General features: G+C 38.0%; 1 protein-coding gene across 20 annotated transcripts in view; it reads left to right on the top strand.

The window, feature by feature from the left end:
* Positions 1-27,344, top strand: part of DST (dystonin) — a 448,713-nt gene that overhangs the window by 291,926 nt on the left and 129,443 nt on the right. For 15 of the 20 annotated variants that reach the window (XM_014537308.1, XM_014537298.1, XM_014537299.1 and 12 more), the window contains 11 exons: positions 1,347-1,454; positions 1,944-2,042; positions 11,861-11,989; positions 14,189-14,277; positions 15,221-15,356; positions 16,420-21,774; positions 21,901-22,050; positions 22,246-22,461; positions 22,641-22,790; positions 24,342-24,575; positions 26,007-26,159. In XM_014537308.1, coding sequence (XP_014392794.1) covers positions 1,347-1,454; positions 1,944-2,042; positions 11,861-11,989; positions 14,189-14,277; positions 15,221-15,356; positions 16,420-21,774; positions 21,901-22,050; positions 22,246-22,461; positions 22,641-22,790; positions 24,342-24,575; positions 26,007-26,159 — 6,819 coding nt within the window. Of the gene's footprint in view, positions 1-1,346; positions 1,455-1,943; positions 2,043-5,455; positions 8,153-8,954; positions 11,384-11,860; positions 11,990-14,188; positions 14,278-15,220; positions 15,357-16,419; positions 21,775-21,900; positions 22,051-22,245; positions 22,462-22,640; positions 22,791-24,341; positions 24,576-26,006; positions 26,160-27,344 lie in introns of those variants that run through there. The other 5 variants (XM_014537311.1, XM_005863309.2, XM_005863310.2 and 2 more) reach the window with 2 other exon arrangements.

Raw genomic sequence — 27,344 nt, 5'->3', positions numbered from 1 at the left:
GATGAGAGAGAATCATTGATCAGCTGCCTCCTGCACGCCCCCCACTGGACATGTGCCCTTGGCCAGAGTCGAACCTGGGACCCTTCAGGCCGCAGGCCGGTGCTTTATCCACTGAGCTAAACCGGCTAGGGCAGGGGTGGGCAACCTTTTTGTGAGTGCGTGCCAAAACCAGCAAAGTCTCTGACTCAAAATTCTTCTGTGTGCCAACCCTAATTTTTTGAGAACATGTTACGCCTACTTGATATCTCTTAAGGTGTACGTATGTGAAGAACCTTGAAGAAATAATAAAATTCATTCGAGTGACAAAAACACAGTATATGATGATGAAAAATACATTTATTTTTTAATGTATACATGTACACTGATAGTCCGACAGAAAACTTTATGACTCCGTTTGATATTATCAGTGGGACTTTTGCTGCTGCATCACTGATGACAGAGATTTTACATCAGGTTTATATTTCGTGACCTTCAGAGATATGCACGAGCTACTACTTTCATCCGTCAGGCTACTCCTATTATGAGACTTAACAAAATTCATCACTGAGAACAAAGATTCACAAGCGTATGTGGATGAAACCAAAACACTGGTCGGATCTAGGAAGGCGGGGAGAGTTAAGGCAGAGGCATAGAAATTGCTCTTCCCCTCTCTCGTCAATCCATGTCTATGGTCTTTAAGATAACTTGTTATGTAAAATTATTTATTTATCTAAGATGCACCTACACTGAATTTATCTGAAAAATAAAAAAGTCGATATTAAGAAAAAAATTGTAAATGGAAGATTATAAGAGAGGGTTTCGTGTGCTAGCAAGTTACTGGCGTGCCATGTTTGGCACGCATGCCAGGGGTTGCCCACCCCTGAGGTAGGGCTAAAATTCATTTCTTAGTCACTTTGTGCCCCCACCCTCCCTGCTTCCCTCTTTCTCTCCTTCTCTCACCCTTGGTCTTGCTTTCTCTCTCCTTTCTTTAACAGTGCTAGAGTATCCCATTAAAGAACCTATAACATTTTCTGTTCTCATGCAATGTGAAGTCTTTAATAATATATCATCTTTAGCCACCCAGATGCCCATTGCCATTGCCTAGCTAGAGGAGAGGGAGGCTGAGTGTAACTAGCATATTGTACTAAATGTTTCCATGAGTTTCTAAAGAGTCTTAGGAATTTTCCTCACCACCCTAAATGTTTCTGATTTTATTACCACTGTGTGAACATGTCAGGATTGGATAGGTTTCTAAAAGTATTGTTTTGTGATATTTTCTTTTAAGGTTATTCAGTGAAACTAAGATCCATTAGGAAGCTTTAGCTCTTTGATTTAATTGATTTCATCTCATTGACTCCTTTATCCAGGACTACGAATTACAAACAATGACCTACCGGGCCATGGTAGATTCACAACAAAAGTCTCCAGTGAAACGCCGGAGAATGCAGAGCTCCGCAGATCTCATCATCCAAGAGGTAATACAAGTACCGCAGAGAAGGGAGGGAGTGTAAAAGAGAGAAACAGTACTTGAAAAATTTTATATATTTATATTATAAAATATACATGGAAACTTTATCATTTTAACCATTTTTAAGTGCACAATTCAGTGGCACTCAGTACACTCATAATATTCTGCAGCCTTGACTACTAACCATTTCCAGAAAATTTTCAATGTTCCAAAAAGAAAGTTTCTACCTATAAACTACACTTGATAAAAATCTTTAATCAGGATTAATTGTTAATTGCAGATTATAATAAATGTACTTCTTGATGAGGTTTAGAAGAAAACTGCCATTTAGTATGGTTTGCACAACAGTAATAAGCTCATTCCAGTTTCTATTACTGGGGGTTGTGTACTTTGCTTTCAAAAGGCCTACTTAATATTGTAATTGTTACTTAACGTTTATTCAACTCATGTAGGGCATCTGGAGATTATGTTTTTATTATTCTTTTTGTACTTGCAGTTCATGGACCTACGAACACGATATACTGCTCTGCTCACCCTCATGACACAATATATTAAATTTGCTGGTGATTCATTGAAGAGGCTGGAAGAGGAAGAGGTAACCATTAAGTATGAACAGCTAACTAAAAAGGAAGTATATAGTATGGTTTGGAAAAACAAAAATGGTTTCATGGTAAATTTATATGGTTGATAACTGATATGTAGGTAATTGTTTAATTATAAAATTATAATGTACAAGAGTAGAGGCCTAGGGTTTTTTTTTAACATTTTAAAGATTTTCCTAAATAGAACATTTTTATTTTCGCTGTAGGACTCTAATATGATAGGATTAATGTCTTAAATGGTTCTACTTAAATTATGAAATTTTGACACTGGTGGGATTTTTCTCAGTTGTCTTACAGTTGAGAAGTATACTTTGAAGTATAGTTACTACTGTTACAATGCCTGCAGAAATAGTGTATAAACAAATTTGTTTATGCATTTTAAATTAATTTACATCTTCAGGGATATAAAACATAAAAGTTTTAATTTAGAAGTATTAGGTGTTTGTACAAAATGATAGTACTTTTTAAGAATTGCGCAGCATTTATTTATTTATTTATTTGCCAAAAAGATATGGTATATAGTAAGACTGTTTAAGTACCTTTCTAATTTGGAGAAATTCTGTAGCTTGGATTTTGCATTTAAAAATATATTCACAAATAGAGTGAGGAGTTGTTTATAAATATCTTGTCATAAAAGGCTATTATATATACTTTTGAAGGGATTATGCTATGCTCTATTATCTTGGTGTGATTTCTATTCATAACTTTAGAACAGACAAAAATAGTAGACTGAATGCTAAAATTAGTAAATTGTGGGGCATTAGTCATTTTAAATTGTACTGTTGTTGAAAATTCTGAAGATAATTATACTTAATATAACTGTTCATATAATGAGAGAACCAAAACAGCAGTACATGTCTAATAGCTGTTACATTTCTAGTTTCTAAAAATGTCACTGCTTTTGTAAACTATTTTAGTCTGTTCAATGTTAACAGTTTTCTGCAACTAAATCACTAACATAGCTAATTGCACGTCTTTATAACTAGCTTTCTTTGTGCTTAGAAAGGAGAATCAGAGTATTTGTGACCATCCAAATAATTGGCATACATCTCTCATTTATGGAAGAACATACATAATTTTTAATATTTTTACTTTTTAAGGGATACAGTTCCATTTTAAATGGCATACAGGTCTTTTAAATTATATTTTAGTAGTTTAATTTAAAATAAAATAATTTAAGTCCTTTTTTATAGTATATATCTTATTGCACATATGTGAGCCACTTTGCTCAATTTATCTGATGAGACAGAATAAAGTTGATAGAATCAAATGGTATTTCACAAGGCCTGAGTATTTACAAATTATGCCTGTCATCCTTTGAAACGGAAAGGAATGATAGTGAATTGAAGACAAAATAATATAGGCCATGCAAAGATTGTAATGTAAAATAGATTTTAAAAGTTCCTGAATAAAATTTACCACTTAGGAATCATATTAGTGGAATGCAAAGGATATCTTTTATAAAAGATATATAGCTCAGTTTTTAGACTCCAAAGAGTAGTGTTTCTGAAACCAAGTCTGTGAGGAGCCACATGGAAAACCTTGGTCTGAGAGTAGAACTTTTCATAATAAACATTAGAATCAAAGAGGGATGCAAGTTAATTTCAGAAGATAATACCAAATTAGAAATGAAAGTAGAGTATCTGTAATGGGTATTAGATGGATAAAGAGATTTTCTAGTCTATATTTAGAGCAAAGTACTGTATATTAAAGATTAATTGCTAAGATTAAAGGACAGCATGTCTCCTTCGGGAAAAGTTAGAGAAAACTGAGGGAGTTATTTTTATATGAGTAAGTTTGAGATCTACAGGAAAGCAAATCAGCAATAGGACTGAATGATTTTTGGTAATTTTTATAGTATTTGCTAAAAAATTCAGAATATTTAGACAATGTGAGATTATTAAACAGTACAGATACTTTAATTAAGATATGAAGGATTCAACAACTTTTTTTTCCCAAGAGATTTTTTTTATTTTTCAAACCTTAGAACATAACTAAGAAAAAAAGGCTCAAAACTTCTTAGCAATAGCTAAGTTTTAAAGAGGGGTTGATAAGAAATTGAGAAATACCCTATTAGAAATCAACAACTCAATAAATATTGAAAATTTAGTATTGCAGACTGCTATGAGATTTGTTTTATATGAATTCTTATTTAAACCATATTTAGGTTAGCAAAGGAAACAACTGTAGTTCTTGTCAAAATTATTTGGAATCAAGAAATTAGAGGAATTAAAATAAGATATATGGTCAATAGTGTAAATTATTGAAATTCACCAAAGCTTTTCAATTTACAAAAAAAAAAAATCTGCTCTCTAGAATCATTTTTCTATTCTTGTTTAAACTGTTTATAATTATGATTTTGGGTTGATGATATGAAACTAACAACCTTATGGTGTTAATAAAGAGAAATTAAATTGTAATGAAGAACTAGCCCTGACCATGTAGTTCTGTAGTCAATGCAAAGTCTACTCCTCCCAGTTGAGATTGATTCTATCATTAACAGAGTAAAAAAATCTTCTTACATTTTATTCTATAGGGAGCTGAATCCCTAAGAATATTTTAACAAGCATTTTATTTAACAAATTTCTTTGTATTTACGGAGTATCTAAAGGTACTTGTCAAGGTGGATTCCTAGGAGGCATGTCATTAACAAGAACAACAAAATCTGTGAGTATGTGAAGCACATATTTTCTAAAGCCACCAGGGAAGGTAGCTGCCTTTGCATTAGCAATTCCGATGGTAATTGTCATAAGATGGCAATATAAACAAGTAAAAATTTTGACATTAGAAATGACAAGTTTCTGTATAATTTTCTTCCTTCCCGTGTTACATTTTATTTCCTGATTTAGCTCTCTGTCCCAAAGTTCTGTATTTTGTTTCTTTAACCATGAAATAGGGATGTAAACATCATTTTAAATTTCCATTGGCTAGATATTGAAAACTAAATTCTTGGATGTCACTTGGTTCCTGTGTGTTGTATATTCTTAGCTTGGACTAAGTTGTGAGCGAGAGCAGAAAAGTACTGTTGTGGAACTTTTCAAATTCATTTAACCTCCCTGTACCTCAGTTTCCTCATCTATAGGTTATGTGTTTTGGAAGGTCCCTTCTTGCTATAAAATCCGGAGCTAGCTAATTTTTACAACCAAATTATTTCTGAGAGACCAAAACAAACAAACAAAAAAGGTTTAGAAAACCACAGAAGGGTTTTTGTCTTCTCCTTTTGCTGCCTGCCTGAAGCTTCCTCTCAGAAGAAGGTGGTGGTGGTGATGGTGGTGATGGTGGTGATAGTGCTTGTTCTGCATTTGGGTTTACCTGTTTTCTGTAAGTACTTTTCTGAGCCTTGCTTCAGATTTTTAAAGATAAATGGGAATAAAACAGGTTTGACACTTTTAAACATCTCTCGTAGATGAAGAGGTGTAAGGAGAATTCTGAACATGGGGCCTATTCAGATCTGCTTCAGCGCCAGAAGGCAACCATGATTGAGAATTGCAAACTTACAGGAAAGATAAGTGAGTTGGAGAACATGGTAGCCGAGCTAAAGAAACAAAAGTCCCGAGTAGAGGAAGAACTTCCCAAGGTCAAGGAGGCTGCAGAAAATGAATTGAGAAAGCAGCAGCGAAATGTAGAAGACATTGCTCTGCAGAAAATCAGGGCTGAAAGCGAAGCCAAGCGGTGCCGCAGGGAACTGGAGGCCATTGTGCGGGAGAAGGAGGCAGCGGAGCGGGAGCTGGAGCGTGTGCGGCGGCTGACCCTGGAGGCCGAGGCCAAGAGAGAGGCCGTGGAGGAAAACCTCCGCAATTTCCGGAACCAGTTAGAGGAAAACACCTTCACGAGAAGAACCCTGGAGGATCACCTAAAAAGGAAAGACTCGAGTCTCAGTGACTTGGAGCAACAGAAAAATAAGTTAATGGAAGAATTAAGAAGAAAGAGAGACAATGAGGAAGAGCTCCTGAAGCGGATGAAGCAGATGGAGAGAGATCTGATGTCTCAAAAACAGATAGCAGAGAAACAGTTGAAAGAAAAGCAGAAAATTGAGCTGGAAGCAAGGAGAAAGATAACTGAAATCCAGCACTCCTGCCGGGAGAACACGGTGCCCACGTGTGCCATGACACATGGAGAGCGAGACCGACAGAAAGCGGAGGAGCTCAAGCAGCAGGTGGATGAGCTCATGGCCGCCAATAGAAAGGCCGAGAAAGACATGAGGGAGCTGAAGTATGAACTCAGTGCCCTCCAGCTCGAGAAGACTTCATCCGAGGAAAAGGCCCGTCTGCTAAAAGAAAAACTCGACGAGACGAATAATACACTAAAGTGCCTGAAGTTAGAGTTGGAAAGGAAGGACCAGGTAGAGGAAGGGTATTCTCAGCAGCTCAGAGAACTGGGGCGGCAATTGAACCAAACCTCAGATAAAGCCGAGGAAGTCATGCAGGAAGCTAGTGATCTTAAGAAAATAAAGCAGAGCTATGAGGTGGAACTAGAATCTCTTCAACAGGAAAAAGGGAAACTGCAAAGAGAAGTAGACAGCATCACTAGGACTCATGCAATAACTGAGAGGAATATTCAGCATTTAAAATCACAGGTGAATTCTTTTCGGGACGAGAAGGATTTCTCTAACGAAAGAATGCAATTATGCCAGAGAAAATCAGATCATCTCAAAGAACAATTTGAGAAAAGCCACGCACAGTTGCTTCAGAATATTAAAGCTGAAAGAGAAAATGATGAAAAAATCCAAAAGCTGAAGGAAGAATTGGAGAAAAGTAATAAGTGTGCAGAAATGCAAAGACAAAAAGTAGATGAGCTGATTAGGCAGAATAATGAAACCAAGTTAGCGATGCAGAGAATTCAGGCGGAATCGACCCATGTGGTTTTAGAGAAACAAGCTATCCAGCAAAGATGTGAAGCCCTGAAAATTCAGGCAGATGGTTTTAAAGATCAGCTTCGTAACACAAACGAACACTTGCATAAACAGACAAAAACAGAGCAGGATTTCCACAGAAAAATCAAATGCCTAGAAGAAGACCTCGCCAGAAGTCTAAATTTAGTAAATGAGTTTAAGCAAAAGTGTGACCAGCAGAACATCATCATCCAGAATACCGAGAAAGAGGTTAGAAATCTGAACGCTGAGCTGAATGCTTCCAAAGAGGAGAAGCGACTGGGGGAGCAGAAAGTCCAGCTCCAGCAAGCTCAGGTGCAAGAGTTAAATAACAGATTGAAAAGGGTACAAGACGAACTGCACTTAAAGACCATAGAGGAGCAGATGATCCACAGAAAGATGGTCCTGTTTCAGGAAGAATCTGAGAAGTTCAAACGTTCGGCAGAGGAGTTTCGGAAAAAGATGGAAAAATTAATGGGCTCCAAAGTTATCACTGAAAATGACATTTCCGGAATCAAGCTCGACTTTGTGTCTCTTCAGCGAGAAAACTGCAGAGCTCAAGAGAATGCTAAGCTCTGTGAAACAAATATTCGAGAACTTGAGAGACAGCTTCAACAATATCGTGAGCATATCCAGCAGGGGCAGAATGTAGAAGCAAATCATTACCAAAAATGTCGGAAACTCGAAGAGGAGCTGGCAGCCCAGAAACGTGAAGTTGAAAACCTGAAGCACAAAATGGATCAGCAGATAAAGGAACACGAGCATCAGTTAGTTTTGCTCCAGTGTGAAATCCAAAAAAAGAGCCCAGCCAAGGACTACAGCTTTAAACCAGATTTTGAGGCGGCAGTGAAGGAATGTCAGCACTCCAGAGACCTCTTCTCTAGGAACTCGGGACAGCATCACCCAACGCCCAGGTCTCCTCTGTTGAGAAGGACTCAAGAACCACAACCGTCGGAAGAGAAGTGGCAACATCGGGTTGTCGAACAAAAGGATCCCCTTTGTTGGACATCAAAGTCCCCGCTGGAGAAAGAGAAAAGCCAGCAGTGTTACTCTGAGTATTTTTCTCAAACAAGCACTGAATTGCAGATAACTTTTGATGACAAAAGTCCTATGCCAAGACTATCAGAAATAGAGAAGATAAGAGATCAAGCTCTGTACAGTTCCAGGCCACCTGTGAGATGTCAGGAGGACAAATGTGAAGTGGACCTGGTGAAGCTTTTGGCACCCTTAGAGGTATAATCTGGATCCTGAGACCTTATCAGCTACCTGTGTTAAGTTTCCTCTCTTCTTTCCTTTCCCTGCTAGACTAGATTTTTTAAAATAACGATAAATGTGATTGGCTTTTTGTTGTTCTGATAGGAAATAATGCTATCATTTTCTAGCGGTTTATTGCATCTTTACTACAAATTATTAATCTTTCATTTTTAAATGTGTGACATTAAACACATGAATGTAATGGTTATATGCTATATCTATGGGATTATATTCTAAAAAATATGCCCATAAGAAAGCTAGAAAAACCAAGCAATTAATTTTAATTTCTAACATGTTCTCTGGAAAAATTTCATCTTAGTCTTTTTCCCTCCTCTTTTATTAAATTGAATTTATTGGGGTGACATTGGTTAATAAAATTGTGCAGGTTTCAGGTGTATAATTCTATGATACATCATCTAGATATTGTATTGTGTTTTCCAAACCCCAAGTCAAGTCTCCTTCCATCACCATTTATCCCCCCTTTATCCTCTTCTACCTCCCCCCACCCCCCTTCCCCTTCGGTAATTACCATAGTACTGTTGTCTATGAGTTTGTTTTTTTCTTAATCCCTTCACCTTCATACCTTTTTAATACCTTAATTGTCATCTAAAGTAAGCTTCAGACTTTCAAAATATATTACTTATTCCTGAATCATCTTTAGTTTGAAATTTTTCTTCTCTTTAGTTATCTCATCTTTGTTTTTCTAGGAATTATATTTGGATTGCGTAAAGTGACAGTGTTCTTTAGATGACTTTTAATGCCTTGTAAATTCCTGTTACAGATAGCTAAGAACAAGCAGTATGATATGCGTACAGAAGTCACAACATTAAAACAAGAAAAGAGCCCCGGTTCCAGTACTGAAGGATGGATGTTTGGACTCAAGAGAGGAGATTTTCTTAAGAGAGGCTTAGAACCAGAGACCTTCCAGAACGTTGATGGCGACCATTCATGTTCGGTTAGGGATGATGAATTTACATTCCAAGGGCTCCGGCACACTGTGACTGCCAGGCAGTTGGTTGAGGCTAAGCTTCTGGACATGAAAACAGTTGAGCAGCTGCGACTTGGTCTTAAGACTGTTGAAGACGTTCAGAAAACTCTTAGCAAGTTTTTGACGAAAGCCACCTCGATTGCAGGGCTTTATCTGGAATCCACAAAAGAAAAGATTTCATTTGCCTCAGCAGCCAAGAAAATCATAATAGACAAAATGATGGCTTTAGCATTTTTAGAAGCACAGGCTGCCACAGGTTTTATAATTGATCCCATTTCAGGTCAGACGTATTCTGTCGAAGATGCAATCCTTAAAGGAGTTATTGACCCCGAATTCAAAATTAGGCTCCTTGAGGCAGAGAAGGCAGCCCTGGGATATTCATATAATTCTAAGACGTTGTCAGTGTTTCAAGCGATGGAAAATAGAGTGCTTGACAGACAAAAAGGTAAACATATCTTGGAGGCCCAGATTGCCAGCGGGGGCATCATTGACCCAGTAAGAGGAGTGCGTGTCTCACCAGAAATTGCTCTGCAGCAAGGCTTGTTAAACAATGCCATCCTACAATTCTTACACGAGCCATCGAGCAACACACGAGTTTTTCCTAATCCCAATAACAAGCAAGCTCTGTATTATTCAGAATTACTGCAGATGTGTGTATTTGATGTAGATTGCCAATGCCTTCTGTTTCCATTTGGGGAGAGGAACATTTCCAATCTCAATGTAGCAAAAACTCATAGGATTTCCGTAGTAGATATCAAGACAGGAGCAGAACTGACTGCATATGAGGCTTTCCAGAGAAACCTAATAGAAAAAAGCACATACCTTGAGCTCTCAGGGCAGCAGTACCAGTGGAGGGAAGCCACGTTTTTTGAATCCTATGGGAATCCTTCCCATATGCTGGCTGATGCTAAAACAGGGTTACAGTTCAATATTAACGAGGCTGTGGAACAGGGAACCCTTGACAAAGCTTTGGTCAAAAAGTATCAGGAAGGCCTCATCACACTCACAGAACTTGCTGATTCTTTGCTGAGCCGGTTAGTTCCCAAGAAGGATTTGCATAGTCCTATTGCAGGGTATTGGCTGACGTCTAGTGGAGAGAGGATCTCTGTCCTAAAGGCCTCCCGTAGAAATTTGATTGATCGGATTACGGCCCTCAGATGCCTTGAAGCCCAAGTCAGCACAGGGGGGATAATTGATCCTCTTACTGGCAAAAGGTACCGGGTGGGTGAAGCTTTGCATAGAGGCCTAGTTGATGAGGGGTTTGCCCAGCAGCTGCGACAGTGTGAATTAGTCATCACAGGCATTAGCCATCCTGTCAAGAACAAAGCGATGTCAGTGGTGGACGCTGTGAATGCAAATATCATCAGTAAGGAAATGGGAATCCGATGTTTGGAGTTTCAGTACTTGACTGGGGGGTTGATAGAGCCACAGGGTCACTCCCGGTTGTCAATCGAAGAGGCTCTCCAAGTAGGTATTATCGATGTCTTCCTTGCCACAAATCTCAAAGATCAAAAGTCTTATGTCAGAAATATAATATGTCCCCAAACAAAAAGAAAGTTGACATATAAAGAAGCATTAGAAAAGGCTGATTTTGATTTCCACACAGGACTTAAACTCTTAGAAGTATCTGAACCCTTGATGACAGGGATTTCTAGCCTCTATTATTCGTCACAATAGAACATGTTGAAATAACTTTGCACAGGAGTGATGCAGTCCAGTTCATGTGATCTGTCCAGAGCATGATTAAATCAGTTAAATATACAGTCTAGTAATTGTGTCACATACTCAAAACAACATTTATTTCTGGAGGGCTGAAAATAGCTGACGGTTCAGAAGAGAGTAAAATTGAAATTCACAAAAGATTTACTGCTCTCAAAAATGGTTTCATTTAACTTTGAGATGAGTTTTTTCAATCTTGCCCACACTGAAAATAAAAGTATTTTGCCTAGAATACAGCATAAGCTTGAAGTCCAACAAGTTCAGAGCATCCTTTCCTCAGAACTGCATCACTGAATGGATCCAGCCTGATGATCCATTGAAGGATCCCGCACACTCACTGAAAGAGCTCTCCAGAAAGCACCGTGGAACCAAAGGGAGAGATGTACATTCTTCCCCAACATCCCTGTAGTGATAGTGTTTCAGATTGCCTTGAAAAATGAAAAAGTGTTTAGCTTTTCTGTATGTAGTAGCCTTCTTTACATATTAAACATTTACCACAATTTCCCATTTCTCGTTAGACTTTGTGATGACTGGATTGTGTGTTGGAAGAGGGGGAAAGACTTTTCTTCATTTTATGTGTTTTCCAAATGTGTGTACACATTCTCTATCTTTCGGCTTTCTGTTGTTTCCTACTTTTCTGCCAAGACAATTGTGTTTGTACTGCTAATGCAAAGGCAACCACTCAGAGGTCTTCTAGTGCTTCTGAATAAAATCAAGTTTTTAAATTTGTCGTATTGATAGACCAGCTGGGAGGGTAGACTGAACATTGAAGAATGTCACAGCTTCCTTTGCTGCCATAAACATTTTGGGAGTACATCTGCTATGTGACGTGATAAGCATGGTTAAGTGAATGAATAAAAGGTCTCAGTAACCTGAGTGTGATGAAAACACATTTTTACACTTGTTTTCTATGGAGAGATGAGTTTCATAGCTCGGTCATTTACTATAATATATCTTTTCTTACTACTCACACCTGCCAGAAGTCACTGGAAGAAGAAAAAAAAGAGCATGTTGAAAAAGCCAAAGAATTACAGAAATGGGTGTCAAATATCAGCAAGATGTTGAGAGATGGAGAGAAGGCTGGGAAATCTCCCTTCTCTAAGCAAAAGGTATTCACCGAGGTCCTGGTTAATAATAATAATAGTGGGTAGAATTTACTGACATGACAGTCCACCTAAAAAACGTGTAATTCTTTACCCCCTTCCCGCCCCCCATTTTTATAGGTATTTATAATGAGGACCAGATAGGTTAAGTAACTTGCCCAATGAATCACAGTATGTGGCAGGCAGAAGAAGGTGTTTCTGATTCCAAAGCCTGAACTATATATATTAGTCATATTAGTAGTAAGCGGATATGTTGTGCTGCTTTTCCTAATGGTTAGACCTGCTTCTTGATGACTATGATGAGAATTGCCAAAGAGCAGCAGAGGCATCCTGTGTGCCCTGAGTAAATCCAGGCCTTCCGTATCACAAATGTAAACAAAGCTTCAAGAATTACAAAACAGAGAATTACAAAAATACAAACTAGGATATTCACATTTTTGAGGTTTGAGTTTAGTTGTGCCTTTCTGGACCTTTTTTTTTTTGTTTTATGAAGAAGTGTTCTCCCATCAATCACTGGAAATTCTAGATTCTTTCCCTTACCTAAATGAATTATTTAGTTCTGTGGGCTATTTTCTGTACCCCAACTACTTGGCATTAGCAGGGTAGCTCCAGCTTCTGAGGTGCTGGTGCTCCATGGTGTCCATGGGACTGCCTCCACTTGAAGCTCTCAGGGCATTGGTCGTTAAGGTGTAACTTTCAGTATTGCTGCTGCTGGTGGTGACAGCACCGGAACTGCAGCTGTGTTTTTAAAATATGTCTGCTAAATTAAGCATCACTTTTTTTTGGAAAAACTTGCCCTACCCTGCCCCTGCCTGATGTTTGGAAACTTTAGGGGCTATTAGCTATCATTGGTGTTCCCTGCTAGCTCCACATCAGTACTCATCATCAGCTGACATTGTTGACATAAGTAAGCAGGGGAAACTTCAGTGTCTTGTCTAATTATCCCTACGGCTTGAGGCAGATGTACTTTATCCAAGGCTCCCCCTTGAAGTTTTCAAGTCTGCGTATATACTTTGATTATTCAATGAAATAAAGCCATTTTCGCTCATAATCTTGCTATTATATTTCATATGGTGTGGAAGGAATAAGAAACTGGAAAGCAACTACATTAGATGTTTTAAATGCAAAACCTTCAAAATAATATTATGCATATATTTAGTTTAAAATGTCTTCTTTTCTTCCCCTCTTGTTAAATAGGAAAAGAACTAAAATAGGGACAAGAGCTTAGCAAAAATGTCTAGGACAATAGTTTCTTTTGAGAAATGTGGATTATAAACCATTGGTATTTTCACATTCTGTAGTTTTCAATTCTCCAAAATTTTACTAGGCCTGTTTTAGACCTACTGGACATAAAAGGTAGACACATACTTTTTTTTTTAATGCAGACTGTGGCCTGAATTATAAATCTCTAATAACACTTGATAAAAGAATTTAAGGCAATTTGATGTGAATAATAAATGTCTTTCAAAATATCAATATGGCCTCATTATTACCTGTAACCATGAAAAATAGACTTGAAATTGATTGGAAGTCAAATACATCAAGGGGAATGAGACCTTTTCATTGGTCCATCATTCTCATTTTTGCTCATTTAAAAGAATGGCAATTAATTTCTGATATTAGGTATTCAGAAATGATATACTAGAAATTAGGAGAAAGTGTTGCTTATTATCCTCAGAGAGATCAATTTTATGGCTCTGACCATCACAGGCAACTTTCTCAAGTGAAAGTCTTAGCAATAAAAATTATTTACTCTTGATGTGCAGACATACAGATTAAACTGTCACGATAATTTTTTTCAAAAGAAGCATGGTATCCAGGAGTGTGGGGGAAGGAAGATACTCATTGGGAGTAGTGTTCTTCATTCATGTATGTTTTAGGCACAAGGAACACATTGGGCCGGCGCTGAACCTCTGGGATAAGGCAACTTGATTTATGGTTGCATGGGACAAATGCAGAAACCATATAATGCTGTATTGTTATTTCCTTATGAAATAATAAGGCTTTTCTTAATTATGCATTCTAAATATAAAGCACTCCTCTTATCCAGGCCCATAGACTGATAATAAGTAATGAGTTATTGACTTGGGTCCCTCAGAAAATAGACATCATTTGGGTCTTGATGAGACTTGAGTCATTTTTAAAAATTACTGTTGGTTAGTCTCTATGAGGGCAGAATATGAATGCATTTTCATTACCTTGCAGATTTCCAGTGAAGAAATATTAACCAAGAAGGAACAATTATCGGAGGCACTTCAAACCATGCAGATATTTTTGGCTAAACATGGAGACAAGTATGTTGGTTTTCATGAACCTTTTTTTTTCGATGTAGGAAAGTGGTCTGAAAAACGTTAGGCAAATAGAAGATGGTAAATTTTAGCTGAGATTTTAAAAATGGAACTCAGTCACAAATTTACTTAGTAATGTAGTTTACTAAGAAATTACAAATTTACATGAGATTATAAATTTAGCAATTTAAGTAATTGTCATTTTTAGTCACTTTAATCTGTCTTTACCCAAAGCCTAAAAGGTACTTATTATCTCCATATATTATTGTTAAGAAAACAAGTTCAGAGAGGTTAAGGATCAGTAGCTAGTGAGTTGTGAAGACTCCAAGCCAAGTCTTAATATAAGTAGTACTGTCTGAGACTTACCTTTTGGAAAATGTGTGTAAATAAATTCTCCATTTTCTTAACTGAGACCTGTGGCAACCTGATTTCTCATATTTTGGTCCTACTCTTTGCAACAAGGCATTTCATATATTTCAGCTCATGCCTCAAACAGGGAAGGAATCTACCCTTTTCTTAAGCCCATTTCGACTGACCACTTTAAGATTATTCCAGAATGATTTTATATTGTACCTTAGAAAATAATGTTATTTTCTCTTTATTCATCCTTCAGCTTCAACAAGTTTCGTCTTATTGTCCCTTTCCCATGTTGGGACTAACAATACTAATGTTCCTTGTGTATATGCTAGAGAGGTGCTAATATATTAATTCATACCCTTTCCTTCAGTCCCCATTTTTAGGCAACAGAAGGATTCCTAGATGTGTTTAGCACCACCCTTAATTTCCATATGCAGTCATTCTAAGACCTGATCAGTCTGTATATGAGATATTTTATTTTATGATTGTATACTTATTTAGAAAAGTACTTTATAAAATCATCGAGCCTAATATATCATCTTTATTGCTTGAGGACTTGCACTCTTCATTTCATACTTTCTGGTTATTTTAGATTGACAGATGAAGAAAGAAATGAACTGGAAAAACAAATGAAAACTCTCCAAGAAAGTTATAATTTATTCTTTAGTGACTCTCTGAAACAACTACAAGAATCACAAACCACAGGAGATGTAAAGGTAGAAGAGAAGGTAATATTATTAAAACATGAAGCTATTTCAAGGTTCTTAGTTTTACTGCATGATTCTAGAAATGTCAATGGTAAAGAAATGACCTTGAAATGTGTACATGGCAAAAACATGGAGTTCATGTAGGTATTTGGAGATTTCAGTGTTATTAATTGCAATCTTACACTTGCTGTCATCAGTTTATGTGACATCTTAATCTGCGCCTTGCATGATAAAAGGAAAGAATCATTCATTTTTCTAACTCTTCTCTTTAGAAGCCATTCTTCTGCTGCATTAGGTATTTTGCTATATGAATATAATGTTATAAAATAGCTTCTGAGTCATGTCTAAAGGTGACGTTGAAGTGTTATGGGATTTGTTTGATTTTTAGAGATATCCATAAGATTTATTTGAATAACATTGGAACATATTTATAATGAAGATATCCTAGCATCTTCTTAAAATCTAACAGAAATCACTTAAAATTTGGCCTCTCCTTAAGATTTTAAAACTTCACAATACATATTCACAATATTCAGGATTCAAAAAGTTATCTCTGTATTCAATTCCCTTACTCCCTGGAGTACTTTACACACTATTTTTTTATATTTTGGGGTTATGTAACAGTTTTTCTGGTTCATTATTTTTTACTAGAAAGAAGTTTGTATGCTGTAAACATCAATAGCATGGGGTTTGATACTCTCTTTCCTGTTAGTAAACTAATCTCACCCAATTGCAGAAAGCATGGTTTGCCTTCTAGGTATGTGTTCTGTTTTCTCACTGTCGTCATTTACTCTGTTGTGTCTTCACTAACCTTGTTAATGTACACAATATTAAGTTTTCAATTCACAGATGCATGTTGTTTTCAAAGCTTTTATCATATCCTGTGCTGTTGAATAGATCACTGACATAGATCACTTGTGCATTTGAGCTGCCTAACATTCACAGCATTGCCACGCCTTGGTAAGTAGAGGATTTTTATGTTGAAGTGTATTACTTATTTTTTTAAAATGCATGTGAAGTTTTGTGAAATCCTGCCCACCCTTGAATCACAGACTGATCTGATAATTTTGTATTTTCCTTTCAGCTGGATAAAGTGATTGCAGGCACCATTGACCAGACAACTGGAGAAGTCCTTTCCATCTTTCAGGCAGTTTTAAAAGGCCTTATCGACTATGACACAGGAATAAGGTTGCTTGAGACACAGCTAATGATTTCCGGTCTAATTTCACCAGAATTAAGGCAATGCTTTGACCTCAGAGGTGCCAAAAGTCAAGGCCTCATTGATGAACAAGTTCTGTGCCAACTCAAAGAACTGAATCAAGCAAAGGAGATTATTTCTGCTGTGCCTTCCACCACAATTCCAGTGCTGGATGCTCTGGCTCAAGGCGTGATATCAGAGTCCATGGCCATCAGAGTTCTTGAGATACTGCTGTCCACAGGCTCACTAGTCATTCCAGTCACAGGGGAGCAGTTGACCCTCCAGAAGGCTTTCCAACAGAACATGGTTTCCTCAGCATTATTTTCTAAAGTCTTGGAAAGGCAAAAGATGTACAAAGACCTTATCGATCCATGTACCTCTGAGAAGGTGTCTTTAGTAGATATTATGGAAAGAAGTATTTTACAGGAAAACACTGGGTTGCGGCTTCTACCTGTGAGGCCACAAGAAGGAGGCAGAATAACTTTAAAATGTGGAAGGAGCATTAGCATTTTAAGGGCAGCTCATGAAGGTCTCATAGACCGTGAAACCATGTTTCGGTTGTTAGGTGCACAGCTTTTTTCTGGAGGTCTGATCAATTGCAACTCTGGTGAAAGAATGACTGTTGAAGAAGCTGTGGCAGATGGGGTGATTGACAGAGATACTGCTAACAGCATTCTAACATACCAGGTTCAGACAGGTGGGATCATCCACTCAAACCCTGCCAAACGTTTAACTGTAGATGAAGCAGTCCAGTGTGATTTAATAACTTCGAGCAGTGCTCTTTTGGTACTCGAGGCTCAGCGAGGCTATGTTGGACTCATTTGGCCTCACTCTGGTGAAATATTTCCCGCATCTTCTTCCCTGCAGCAGAAATTGATTACAAATGAATTGGCTTACAAAATCCTGAATGGTAGGCAGAAAATAGCTGCTCTTTATATTCCAGAAACTTCTCAAGTCATCGGTTTAGATGTGGCGCAGCAGTTAGGAATTATAGATAACAACACAACATTGATTTTAAAAAGTATAATGCTGCCCGATAAAATGCCAGATTTGGGAGATTTAGAAGCCTGTAAGAATGCCAGAAGATGGCTCTCTTTTTGTAAATTCCAACCATCTATAGTCCATGATTATAGGCAAGAAGAAGATAGTTTTGATGGAGAAGAGCCAGTGGCAACTCAGAGTTCAGAACAGACTAAAAAAATGTTCCTGTCTTACTTGATGATTAATAGCTACATGGATGCAAACACAGGGCAGAGGCTGTTGCTGTATGATGGAGACTTGAATGAGGCTGTTGGTATGCTACTAGAAGGCTGTAGTACAGAATTTGATGAGGATACACCCATAAAGGAATGTATTGATGCCTTAAGACTCCCTGGCATATTTCTGAATAATGCCCCAAGTAAAGAAATGGATGAAAGTATAACTTCATCAAGTAGTTTTGACAAATGCCATTGCGGAGAACCTAAACCTAAAGAAATTCCTGAAAATAGAAAGCATGCCTTAGAAGAAGAGTTTAATGAAATGGGAACTAATGTTCTCAGTGAATTTTGTCAGTCGGAAAACCTGATACATATAATGGTAGCAGATCATAAAGTTAAGAATTCATCTAGCGTGAATGTTCTCAATTCTGCATCCTATTTTACACAGTCTGGACTTGCAGACTCTGAAAATATACCTAAAAACTGTGAAAGTCAAAGTCAACTTGAAAAAAATGAACATGCAGCTGAATGTAGTCATTCTAAAAATATGCAAAACCTTGAAAGTGACTTGACAACAAATTCCATAGTGAAATCAAAAACTAGTAGCATCTGTAACTTGAAAGAAACAGAGACTGAAGATAATATAGACAAGGAGTCACCTGTCTTTGACTATTCCCCCAGGCTGAGTGCCTTATTAAGTCATGATAAACTGAGGAATGATTGGGGAAGTTTTAATGATTTACACACCGCAGAGAACAATGGAAATAAATGGGAAGCCTCTACAGTGCCATCCAACGACCAGTCCACATTATTGGGTCCAAGAATGGGAGAAAAACCTCAAGACCAGTTTCTAGGAATTGCAGCTATTAACATTAGTTTGAAGGAAGAACACTGTGGACAAAAATCTTTAAATACTGCTCATAGTGATCCCCAGGTACAATATCACAGTGACAAAGCTATTTCAGATACTAGTGGGGAAGATGAAAAAATGCATGCTGCTTCTCAACAGAAACCTGAAGACATGCAAAATGAGTCCGCAGTGGAGGAGTTCTCCTGTGCCGTAACACCAACAGGTGATCCTGATCATGCCAGTGCATCTCGTGTTTATGGCACATCATCGCTTGAAGAAACTGCTGGTGCTGGTGACTATGAAATGTCCCTACTGGATGATCAGCAGAGGGACACCGAAACAGACACTGATAGCGACGATGATTTTTATGATACTCCCTTGTTTGAAGACGATGACCATGATTCTCTGCTTCTTGAAAGTGATGATTGTGATTGTCTGCAACCCGAGGACTATGACACACTGCAAGAGGAAAATGATGGGGCTGCCTGTCCTGGCAGTGTTTTTTATGATGTTCCCAGAGAGGATGAAAAGCCTATGGTGATTCAGGGGGGGCTAGTTGATAGCTTAAGAGTGAGGGGGAAAGCCCAGTCTTTTCAGGATTGTCTCATAGGTATGGAGAAAGCGGAATTAGATTCTGATGAAAGAATACCTTTAAATTCAGTCGGCTCATCTAAGATCAACGAACAGTTGTTGGAAACTGAATCAGAAAGGGAAAGTACAGATAATCTAGAAGGTGATGAGTCTGACTTACTGACTGATTCTGAAATAGTGGGAAGGAACGATAGCTTCAGTGCTTCATTAAAATTTGATGACACTGGCTGTTGGGGAGGGAGAAAAGAAGAAGGATATGTAACTGGACAAGAATTGAAATCTGATACTGATCATTTTGATTCTATGCAATATGAAGAAAGTTATGGGGATTATTTGTGTGACAGTAATGGTCAGAATGATGACGATGATGATGATGATGATGATGATGATGATGATGATGAAGAAGAAGAAGAAGAAGAAGAAGAAGAAGAAGAAGAAGAAGGAGTAGGAGATGAGAAGGAAAAGACCATGTACCAAGATGAGGCTGATGGTATGGATATCCAGTTGTGTGCTGCCACTGTGAAAGAAAGGGAAAACAGCCATGAAAATCAAAGTATTAATGAAATGATTCTCCTGAGTAAAAAGCAAAATTATAGTTCTCTAGAAAAACAGCAAAGTATAAATGTTTTACAGCGAGAACCAAGTAGTAAAAGCTTAGTTACTGAAAGAGGCAACCTTCCAGAATATACAACTGAGGTGGTTGGAAGAAGCAAAGAAAATCTGTTGAGTCCTGAGATGGCCGTTAAGGATATATTGCTGCCTACCGTTAAAGACACTGAATCAGAACCCACCTTTGGCCCTGGAAGTATTTTACATAACACTGATATTCGTTCAACTTCTGATCAAATCATTGGCTCTGAGACTGTTTTAATAGGAAAACCTGCTGAGGAAAGCCATTTGTCATCTGTGGACTCTGTAACTGATAAAGATCATCAAGGAAATGGAAGAGATGTAATGAAAAAGAGAGATGACAAAAGCAATATACTAACAGAAGATGAAACATCAATTCATAAAATGTTCCCAGGTAAAGGAGAAGGGCTTATGGAAGGTCAAGCAGAAGATGATAAACATCTCAATCTTTTGTCTAGTGAAAGTACGAGGGAGAGTCTTGATTTAGTTACTCAGTTTCTGTTTCCACAGATCACAACCAATGAAGGACATAATCATAAAGGAAGCCTTAAAAAAACAACTGTAGCTCTTAAAGATGAACCAAAGAATCTACAAACAATTGTGAGTCAAAGTCCTGTTTCATTTGGGAATGTTGAAGAAATATTTGACTCATCAGCTTCCAAAGTGATCAGTGACATTACTTCAGATGTATTGTCTGAAGGGAATACAACGACTGAGAATGAATCACTCACTGATGGACCTGAGAAAGAACTTGATCTGTTTACTTATTTAAAACATTGTGCAAAAGATGTAAAAGCAAAAGATGTATTGAAGCCACATGAGGATATCCCAAGTGGTACTCTAATAGCTTCCCCTCCCATGAAAGAACACTTAGAGTTAGGAGTTGATAATGCAAAAGAGAAAGCAACCCTGACTCAAGAAGACTCACCTCTAGATGAGATGGCTCAACAGAATGACCTTTGTACTAAAGAATGTACCTCAGAAGGAGGAGCGGAAATGCCTCAGTTCACACCAGAAAGAAAGGAAAGCACACTTTCAATCTTACCTCTGAGAAATGTGGAAGGCCTTGGAATAAGAAGTGGTAACTCCAGTAACACTTTAAGCACAGACTGCACATTCTCAGAAATGAACCATGAGAAAGAAATAATCAAGCAACAGCCACGAGAACAAGCCTTGTCTCCAGGATTTCACGAAAAAGAGGTTCAGACCCCTGAATTATGTCAGGCATTTGTTGAGGATGTCAAGGACATCTTAAAAAGTAGGTTGAATGAAGGTCATATGAATTCTCAAGAGGTTGGAGAACCTTCAGCTTGCGAGGATACTGAAATGTTAATTCAAAGCTTAATTAAAAGGGTTAGCACATCACAGTTGGTAAAGGATGCAGCTAGTCTGCCCAGCGACGACTCTAAGATCAGTGACTGTACTGGAATTTCCCTCATGAATAACTCACCAGAACTAAGAGCAGAGAGTAGAGATGATCCGTTCTGTATTGCAAATCTTCAGTCTGAGCTTCTCCTTGATATACTTAAGCAAAATCAGTATAGCCAGAAAATTACAGGAGCATTTGAATTGATAAAAGAATTAACGCAGATGGAGTATGATCTAGAGAAAAGAGGTATGACATCTAAGGTAGTTCCACTGCAACTTGAAAATATTTTCTATAAGCTGCTTGCTGATGGCTACTCAGACAAAGCAGAACAGGTTGGAAACTTGAATCAAAAATCATCTACTACTTTTGAGACGGTGCATGAAAAACCACACATTGTTAATGATCATAAAAGCAAAGAAGGAAACCACAGTTCCCTTAATTTACAGAATATAAAAGAAATTGGACCAGAAAACTCTACTGTACGTGCATCAGCCTTGTCAAGAGATGAGAAGCTGGAGGAACAATGCAATGATTTCCCAGACCATCTGGAATGTATTTCAGGGTCAAAAGACATGACTTCTGGAGATAGCTCAATGGAACAAGTAAGTTGACTTTACATTTCATATAAAGTAGCTGCATGAAACATTTGGGAATCACCCCATACATTTTATTTGCTCTAAAAACCTGCATAGAGGCTATTGAATTAAAATGTCCAAATTTGTGTTTAGTTATCCAATGAGCTACAGCAGTGTTTACAGCACACATCAAAAATGCACGAGTATTTGGCTTTGCTTCAAGATATGAAGCCTCCCTTAGACAACCAAGAGTCTCTGGATAACAGTCTAGAAGCTTTGAAGAATCAGCTTAAGCAGTTAGAGGTAAGAATTATCTGCTGCCTGTAATGGGTGGGAGTCGGCTGATGTTAGTTTGGGAAAGTAAGCAGAGCACTTTACATTTATGTTTTGGATATTAGTTGTATTTGTCACTAAATAGCTCTGGGATCTATCTATCTATCTATCTATCTATCTATCTATCTATCTATCAATCATCATCTATCTTTATTTTTTTTTAAGACATTTGAATTGGGATTGGCTCCAATTGCTGTTATTTTAAGAAAGGACATGAAGTTGGCAGAAGAATTTTTAAAGTCTCTTCCCAGTGACTTCCCCAGAAACCATCGTGAGGAATTGAGTGTAAGCCTCCAAAGTTTACAGAACGCCTTCTCTTCCCTCAGCGACGTATCTTCAGAAAGAATGAAACACCTTGTTCTGGCGATTGACAGTGAAATGGTAGGCTTCAACACGTTTCACACTGAGATTGAAGTTTTGAAGAAAATGTGATTATTTAAAAATGTAATCATAAGACATAAGTATTTTATTTTTAGAGGGCTAAGCTCTTAAAACAGAATCACCATTTGTAGGAATTTGAATTTTAGAAACAGAAATGAATGCACAATTTTGTTTTCTAGTCGAAACTAGCCATTTCCCATGGAGAATTTCTGCACAAACTGAAGTCGTTCTCACACTGGATATCAGAGAAGAGCAAATTGGTGAAGGACATGGAGCCAGTGAATGTTCAAGATACTGAGCATGTAAAGAAAAGTTTGGAGTTTCTCAAGGCAGGTATCAAAATAAGACAAAGCATTTAAAAACCTATGGATTTAATATAACAAATGTTTAGAAAAAATACGACTTTTCTAAAGCTATGAAGGATTATTTCTTTGTGTCTACAAGATGTTTGTTCATAGTTGACACAACTATAAAATAAAGTCAACTTTATGGATGCCATTCTGATGCTATCCCAACTGCCTATGAAACTCTTATAGACATGTTGAGATTTGTTTTTATGTTTTTTTTTTCTTTTTCTCACCTGCCATATGAAAGCAAAAGCAAGTTTTAAAACAATAACAAAAAACACAGCTCCTGGGTAGCAGCCCTCTTCATCAGCCCTGAGGATTGCATTATTGCTGCTTCCTTAAACACTCTGTTTTTATGTTTTTATTTATATATATTATTCAAATCCCTAATAGTATAAATTAATCATATAAATTTATCATAGTGTAAGTAGTTTTTATGTATTAGTCCTTTAGTCCTTTTTTTCCTGCCTCACCCCACCTTTAAGTTCTTAATTTGAACAGCATGCCTCATGAATGATGGGTAGGCCCCTGACTTGGGAGTTAGGAAACTGAAATGCTGGCCCACTTAATTTATGTTTCAAATTCCCCATAGTCTCGTTTATGAGTGACCACAGTTGCATGGGTACTATAAATATTAGCAAGCAATATTTTAACGTTGATGTTTCCCTCCAGCGTGCCAAATGTATATCAGTTGGAACTTTACTTTTGGTCAGAGTTACATTTGAAGTGTGATATGGCAAGCAAGGTTAAAATATTCTTAGAGGGGTTATCCTATATAATAAAAGCCTAATATGCAAATTGTCCCCTTGACCGGGAGTTTGATCAGGGGGTGGGGCCGCTGGCGGCTGCAGGCGGCTGGAGGGGAAGGGAGGTACCTCTAGCCAGCAGCCACTAGGGATCCTACTGTGCACGAATTTCATGCACTGGGCCTCTAGTCTTCTTATATAATACTAGAGGCCCAGTGCACGAGATTCGTGTACTGTGGGTGGGGGGTGAGGGGGAGGTCCCTCAGCCTGGCCTGTGCCCTCTTGCAGTCTGGGAGCCCTCAGGGGATGTCCAACTGATGGCTTAGGCCGGCCAGCTCAGCCTAAGCCATTGGTCAGACATCCTTAGCACTGCCACAGAGGCGGGAGAGGCTCCCGCCACAACTGCTGCACTCGCCAGCTGTGAGCCCGGCTTGTGGGCTTCTGGCTGAGCAGTGCTCCCCCTGTGGGTGTGCACTGACTACCAGGGGACAGCTCCTGCATTGAGCATCTGCCCCCTGGTGGTCAGTGCGCGTCATAGTGACCAGTCGTTCTGCCCGTTCGGTCAGTTTGCATATTACCCTTTTATTATATAGGATTAATTACTGCACTATTTAAATAATTTCATCATTACCATTTTTACTAGGTGATGAATAGATTTTTGACTAAATGAAAAATATCAATAAAACCTGATATAAGAAGCATATTTTAAAAATAAATATCATTGCAAATATAAGCTGTATATTACGGCTTACCTCCCTGTTGGTAACTTGTACTGCTTTGTTCACAGAACGTGTTAAAGGAGCTTGGACACACCAGAATGCAGCTGGACACTACTGCCTTTGATGTGCAGTTCTTCATTTCTGAATATGCTCAAGATCTGTCTCCCAGCCAGAGCAAACAGCTGCTGAGGCTCTTAAATACAACTCAGAGGTGTTTTCTTGATGTGCAGGAATCAGTAACTACCCAGGTGGAACATTTAGAGGCTCAGTTACAGCTAGAACAAGATCTTGATGATCAGAAGGTTTGCCTTTCTTTGTGGACTCTGTGTTTTCAGTTCTTCAGTGTGAAGCCTGTCATGTCGATACCCAGGGATTATGGCGTGATAGGAAAGATTTTTCTGGAAAGGCAATTAATGGACAGGGTATAATGTGGAGATTCTACCATATAGAATAATACTACTTTCCATAATAATGTTATAATTCATTGTTATAATACTCATGACTCCCTAAAACTACTGCTTTCAAGGGAGAGTCCTCACTTTTTTTCCTAGGAGTAGGATATACAGATGCACTGGGAAATATCAAAGGATAGATTGATGAACATAGGAATAAAGAAGGTTAAGGGTATCTTTGTCCCCTAGGAGGCAGTGTAGCACAGGAGTTGAGAGCAGGGCTCTGGAGCCAGACTGCCTCAGTTTACACTCACTCATTGTGGAGCTAGGGCAAGTCATTTATCCACAGGTTTCTCACTGGTAAATTGGAAATAGTAACAGTGCTTGCCTGGTCATATTGTGAACATTGATAAAATAATGAATATAAAACACTCAGCACCTTGCCCAGCATGTGGTAGGCGCCTAGTAAACATGATCTATGGCTATAAGATGAATAAACTAGTGTGTGTGTGTGTGTGTGTGTGTGTGTGTGTGTGTGTGTGTGTGTGTAATCGGATAGTGAAAGATACAAGTAATTGACTTATGAAATAAATCTCTTATTTAAGGTGTTGTGAGGAAGTTGTGAGTAAAATGAGATCTGATTGCAGGTGCTTGTTTTAGAATTGGAGGACAAATCTTACATTTTCCCGAGGCTTCTCAACAGCAGTCCGTGTCCTATGTGATTATATGAGTACTTTCAAGGAGATTAGAAATCTTAAAAAATAAGATTAGAGTACTTGAAATGTACTCTTATTTAATGGATTATATTAGAGTGCTGCATCCAATAGCAATCAATAATGAACAAAGAGGTGGGAATGGAATTAGACATAGTGAATAAGTAAAGCTTCTGCATGCGATGTTCTTTTTATTATTTCTTGAAACACCAGGCATTGTCTCTAGCATGACAGCCTATATGCACATGTCAAATATATTAACAGACACATCACGACTAACTTCTGTTTTGATATCCTTTTACAGAATTAATTGTGTGTCGCAGGTTTCAAGAGCTTAAGAAAATGGAATGTTTCTTCCTGTCGGTCAGAAGTTCCATCTCTTACACATGTGCATGGCCAGTATTCTGCTGAGCAGTTTCATCCAAACATGCTCTCTCTCCTTTTTTATGGGACAAGCTCTTACTTTCTGTGTCACCTTGCTCAGTTGGTACCCCACTGCTACCATGTTTACAGCATACTCAGAAAGCTTCTTTTAGAGGAAACTTGCAAAATGTATTCTGATAAGGAGCTAGCACAATCGTGAGCGTATGATCCCCATTGAAGACGCTTTGGTTTTGTTCCCCTGTAGATCGTGGCAGAGCGCCAGCAGGAGTACAAAGAGAAACTCCAAGGAATATGTGATCTCCTTACTCAGACTGAAAACCGCCTGATTGGGCACCAGGAATCCTTCGTGATTGGCGACGGCACAGTTGAGTTAAAGAAGTACCAGTCCAAGCAAGAGGTAGAATTTGGTTTTACCTCAGTAGTTCTATGTTGATGTAGAGTTCGATTACTATTTGGAAAGTAGTTAGGATTTTTTGGGGAAAAAAGCAATCATTTTAGCTTTTCTGAGACAAGCCATACCTAGATGCCCCCAGGCCTCCTGAGGTATAAACTTTATACTAAGAGTCACATTTCCAACTTCAAGCAAGCCAAATAATTTTCATGACGATTTTTTTGGTGAAATATTGAGTGGAGGAGATATAAAGGAGTTTTGATAGTGGAAATAACTTGTGTGGTGAATTAAAACTCAGATCCATTTAAGGCCAACCACTCACTTTCAAAATCAGGTGAAATAGCCATCAGTTTGGGTTCTTTCACTTTCTTAGCTCTTTCTTATCCCTTTCATCTTTCTCTGCAATGTGTCCCTTTTCATTGAAGGGACAAACAATAATGACAGATAAAGATATCTTTATTTTGATGTCTGAAGAAATAACATTCTCATTGTAACTAGCTAGCTCTTGGTCTAAATCCCAGACACTACACATTGTTAGCTTTATAATTTAACCTTTTGAGCCTCTGTTTCTTCATTGGTCATAGTTCCATTGCTATGTTATGGTAAAAGTTAAGTGAATATTGTGTTACATGACCAGCACAGTTAATATCACAGTGTTGTAGTTCAATAAGTACCTCTTTCAATTCAAATACTCGGAATTTGAGGAGTCTTGAAAGTATGGAAAAATAATATGAAAACTCAAACACAGTGCAATATAGATAATTAAAGTGCCAAGTAAAGGAGGAAGAGAAGAGGAGAAAATACATAGAGAAATCTGGATGTAGGAAAGCTGTTTAGAAGAGAATATCTTTGTATAGAAATTATTTTAGGGTCTGGCTGGCATGGCTCAGTGGTTGAGCATCAACTTATAAACCAGGAGGTCACGGTTTGATTCCCGGTCAGGGCACATGCCCAGGTTGTGGGCCTGATCCCCAGTGTGGAGCGTGCAGGAGGCAGCTCTCCCTCTCCTTTCCTCTCTGAAATCAATAAAAATATATATATATTTTTAAAAAGAAATTATTTTAGGAACAACTTAGCTCATAACTTAGAGAACTATCTACTTTTACACTGAGCAGTAGATGTATATTTTTTAAAAAGTGTTTAGAAACAGAATAAATAATATGGTCATGTATTTAAAAGCTTTTATAAATG

Source organism: Myotis brandtii, unplaced genomic scaffold (genome assembly GCF_000412655.1).
Source record: "Myotis brandtii unplaced genomic scaffold, ASM41265v1 scaffold176, whole genome shotgun sequence".
Taxonomy (NCBI): Eukaryota; Metazoa; Chordata; class Mammalia; order Chiroptera; family Vespertilionidae; genus Myotis; species Myotis brandtii.
This window is presented reverse-complemented; position numbering and strand designations above follow the sequence as displayed.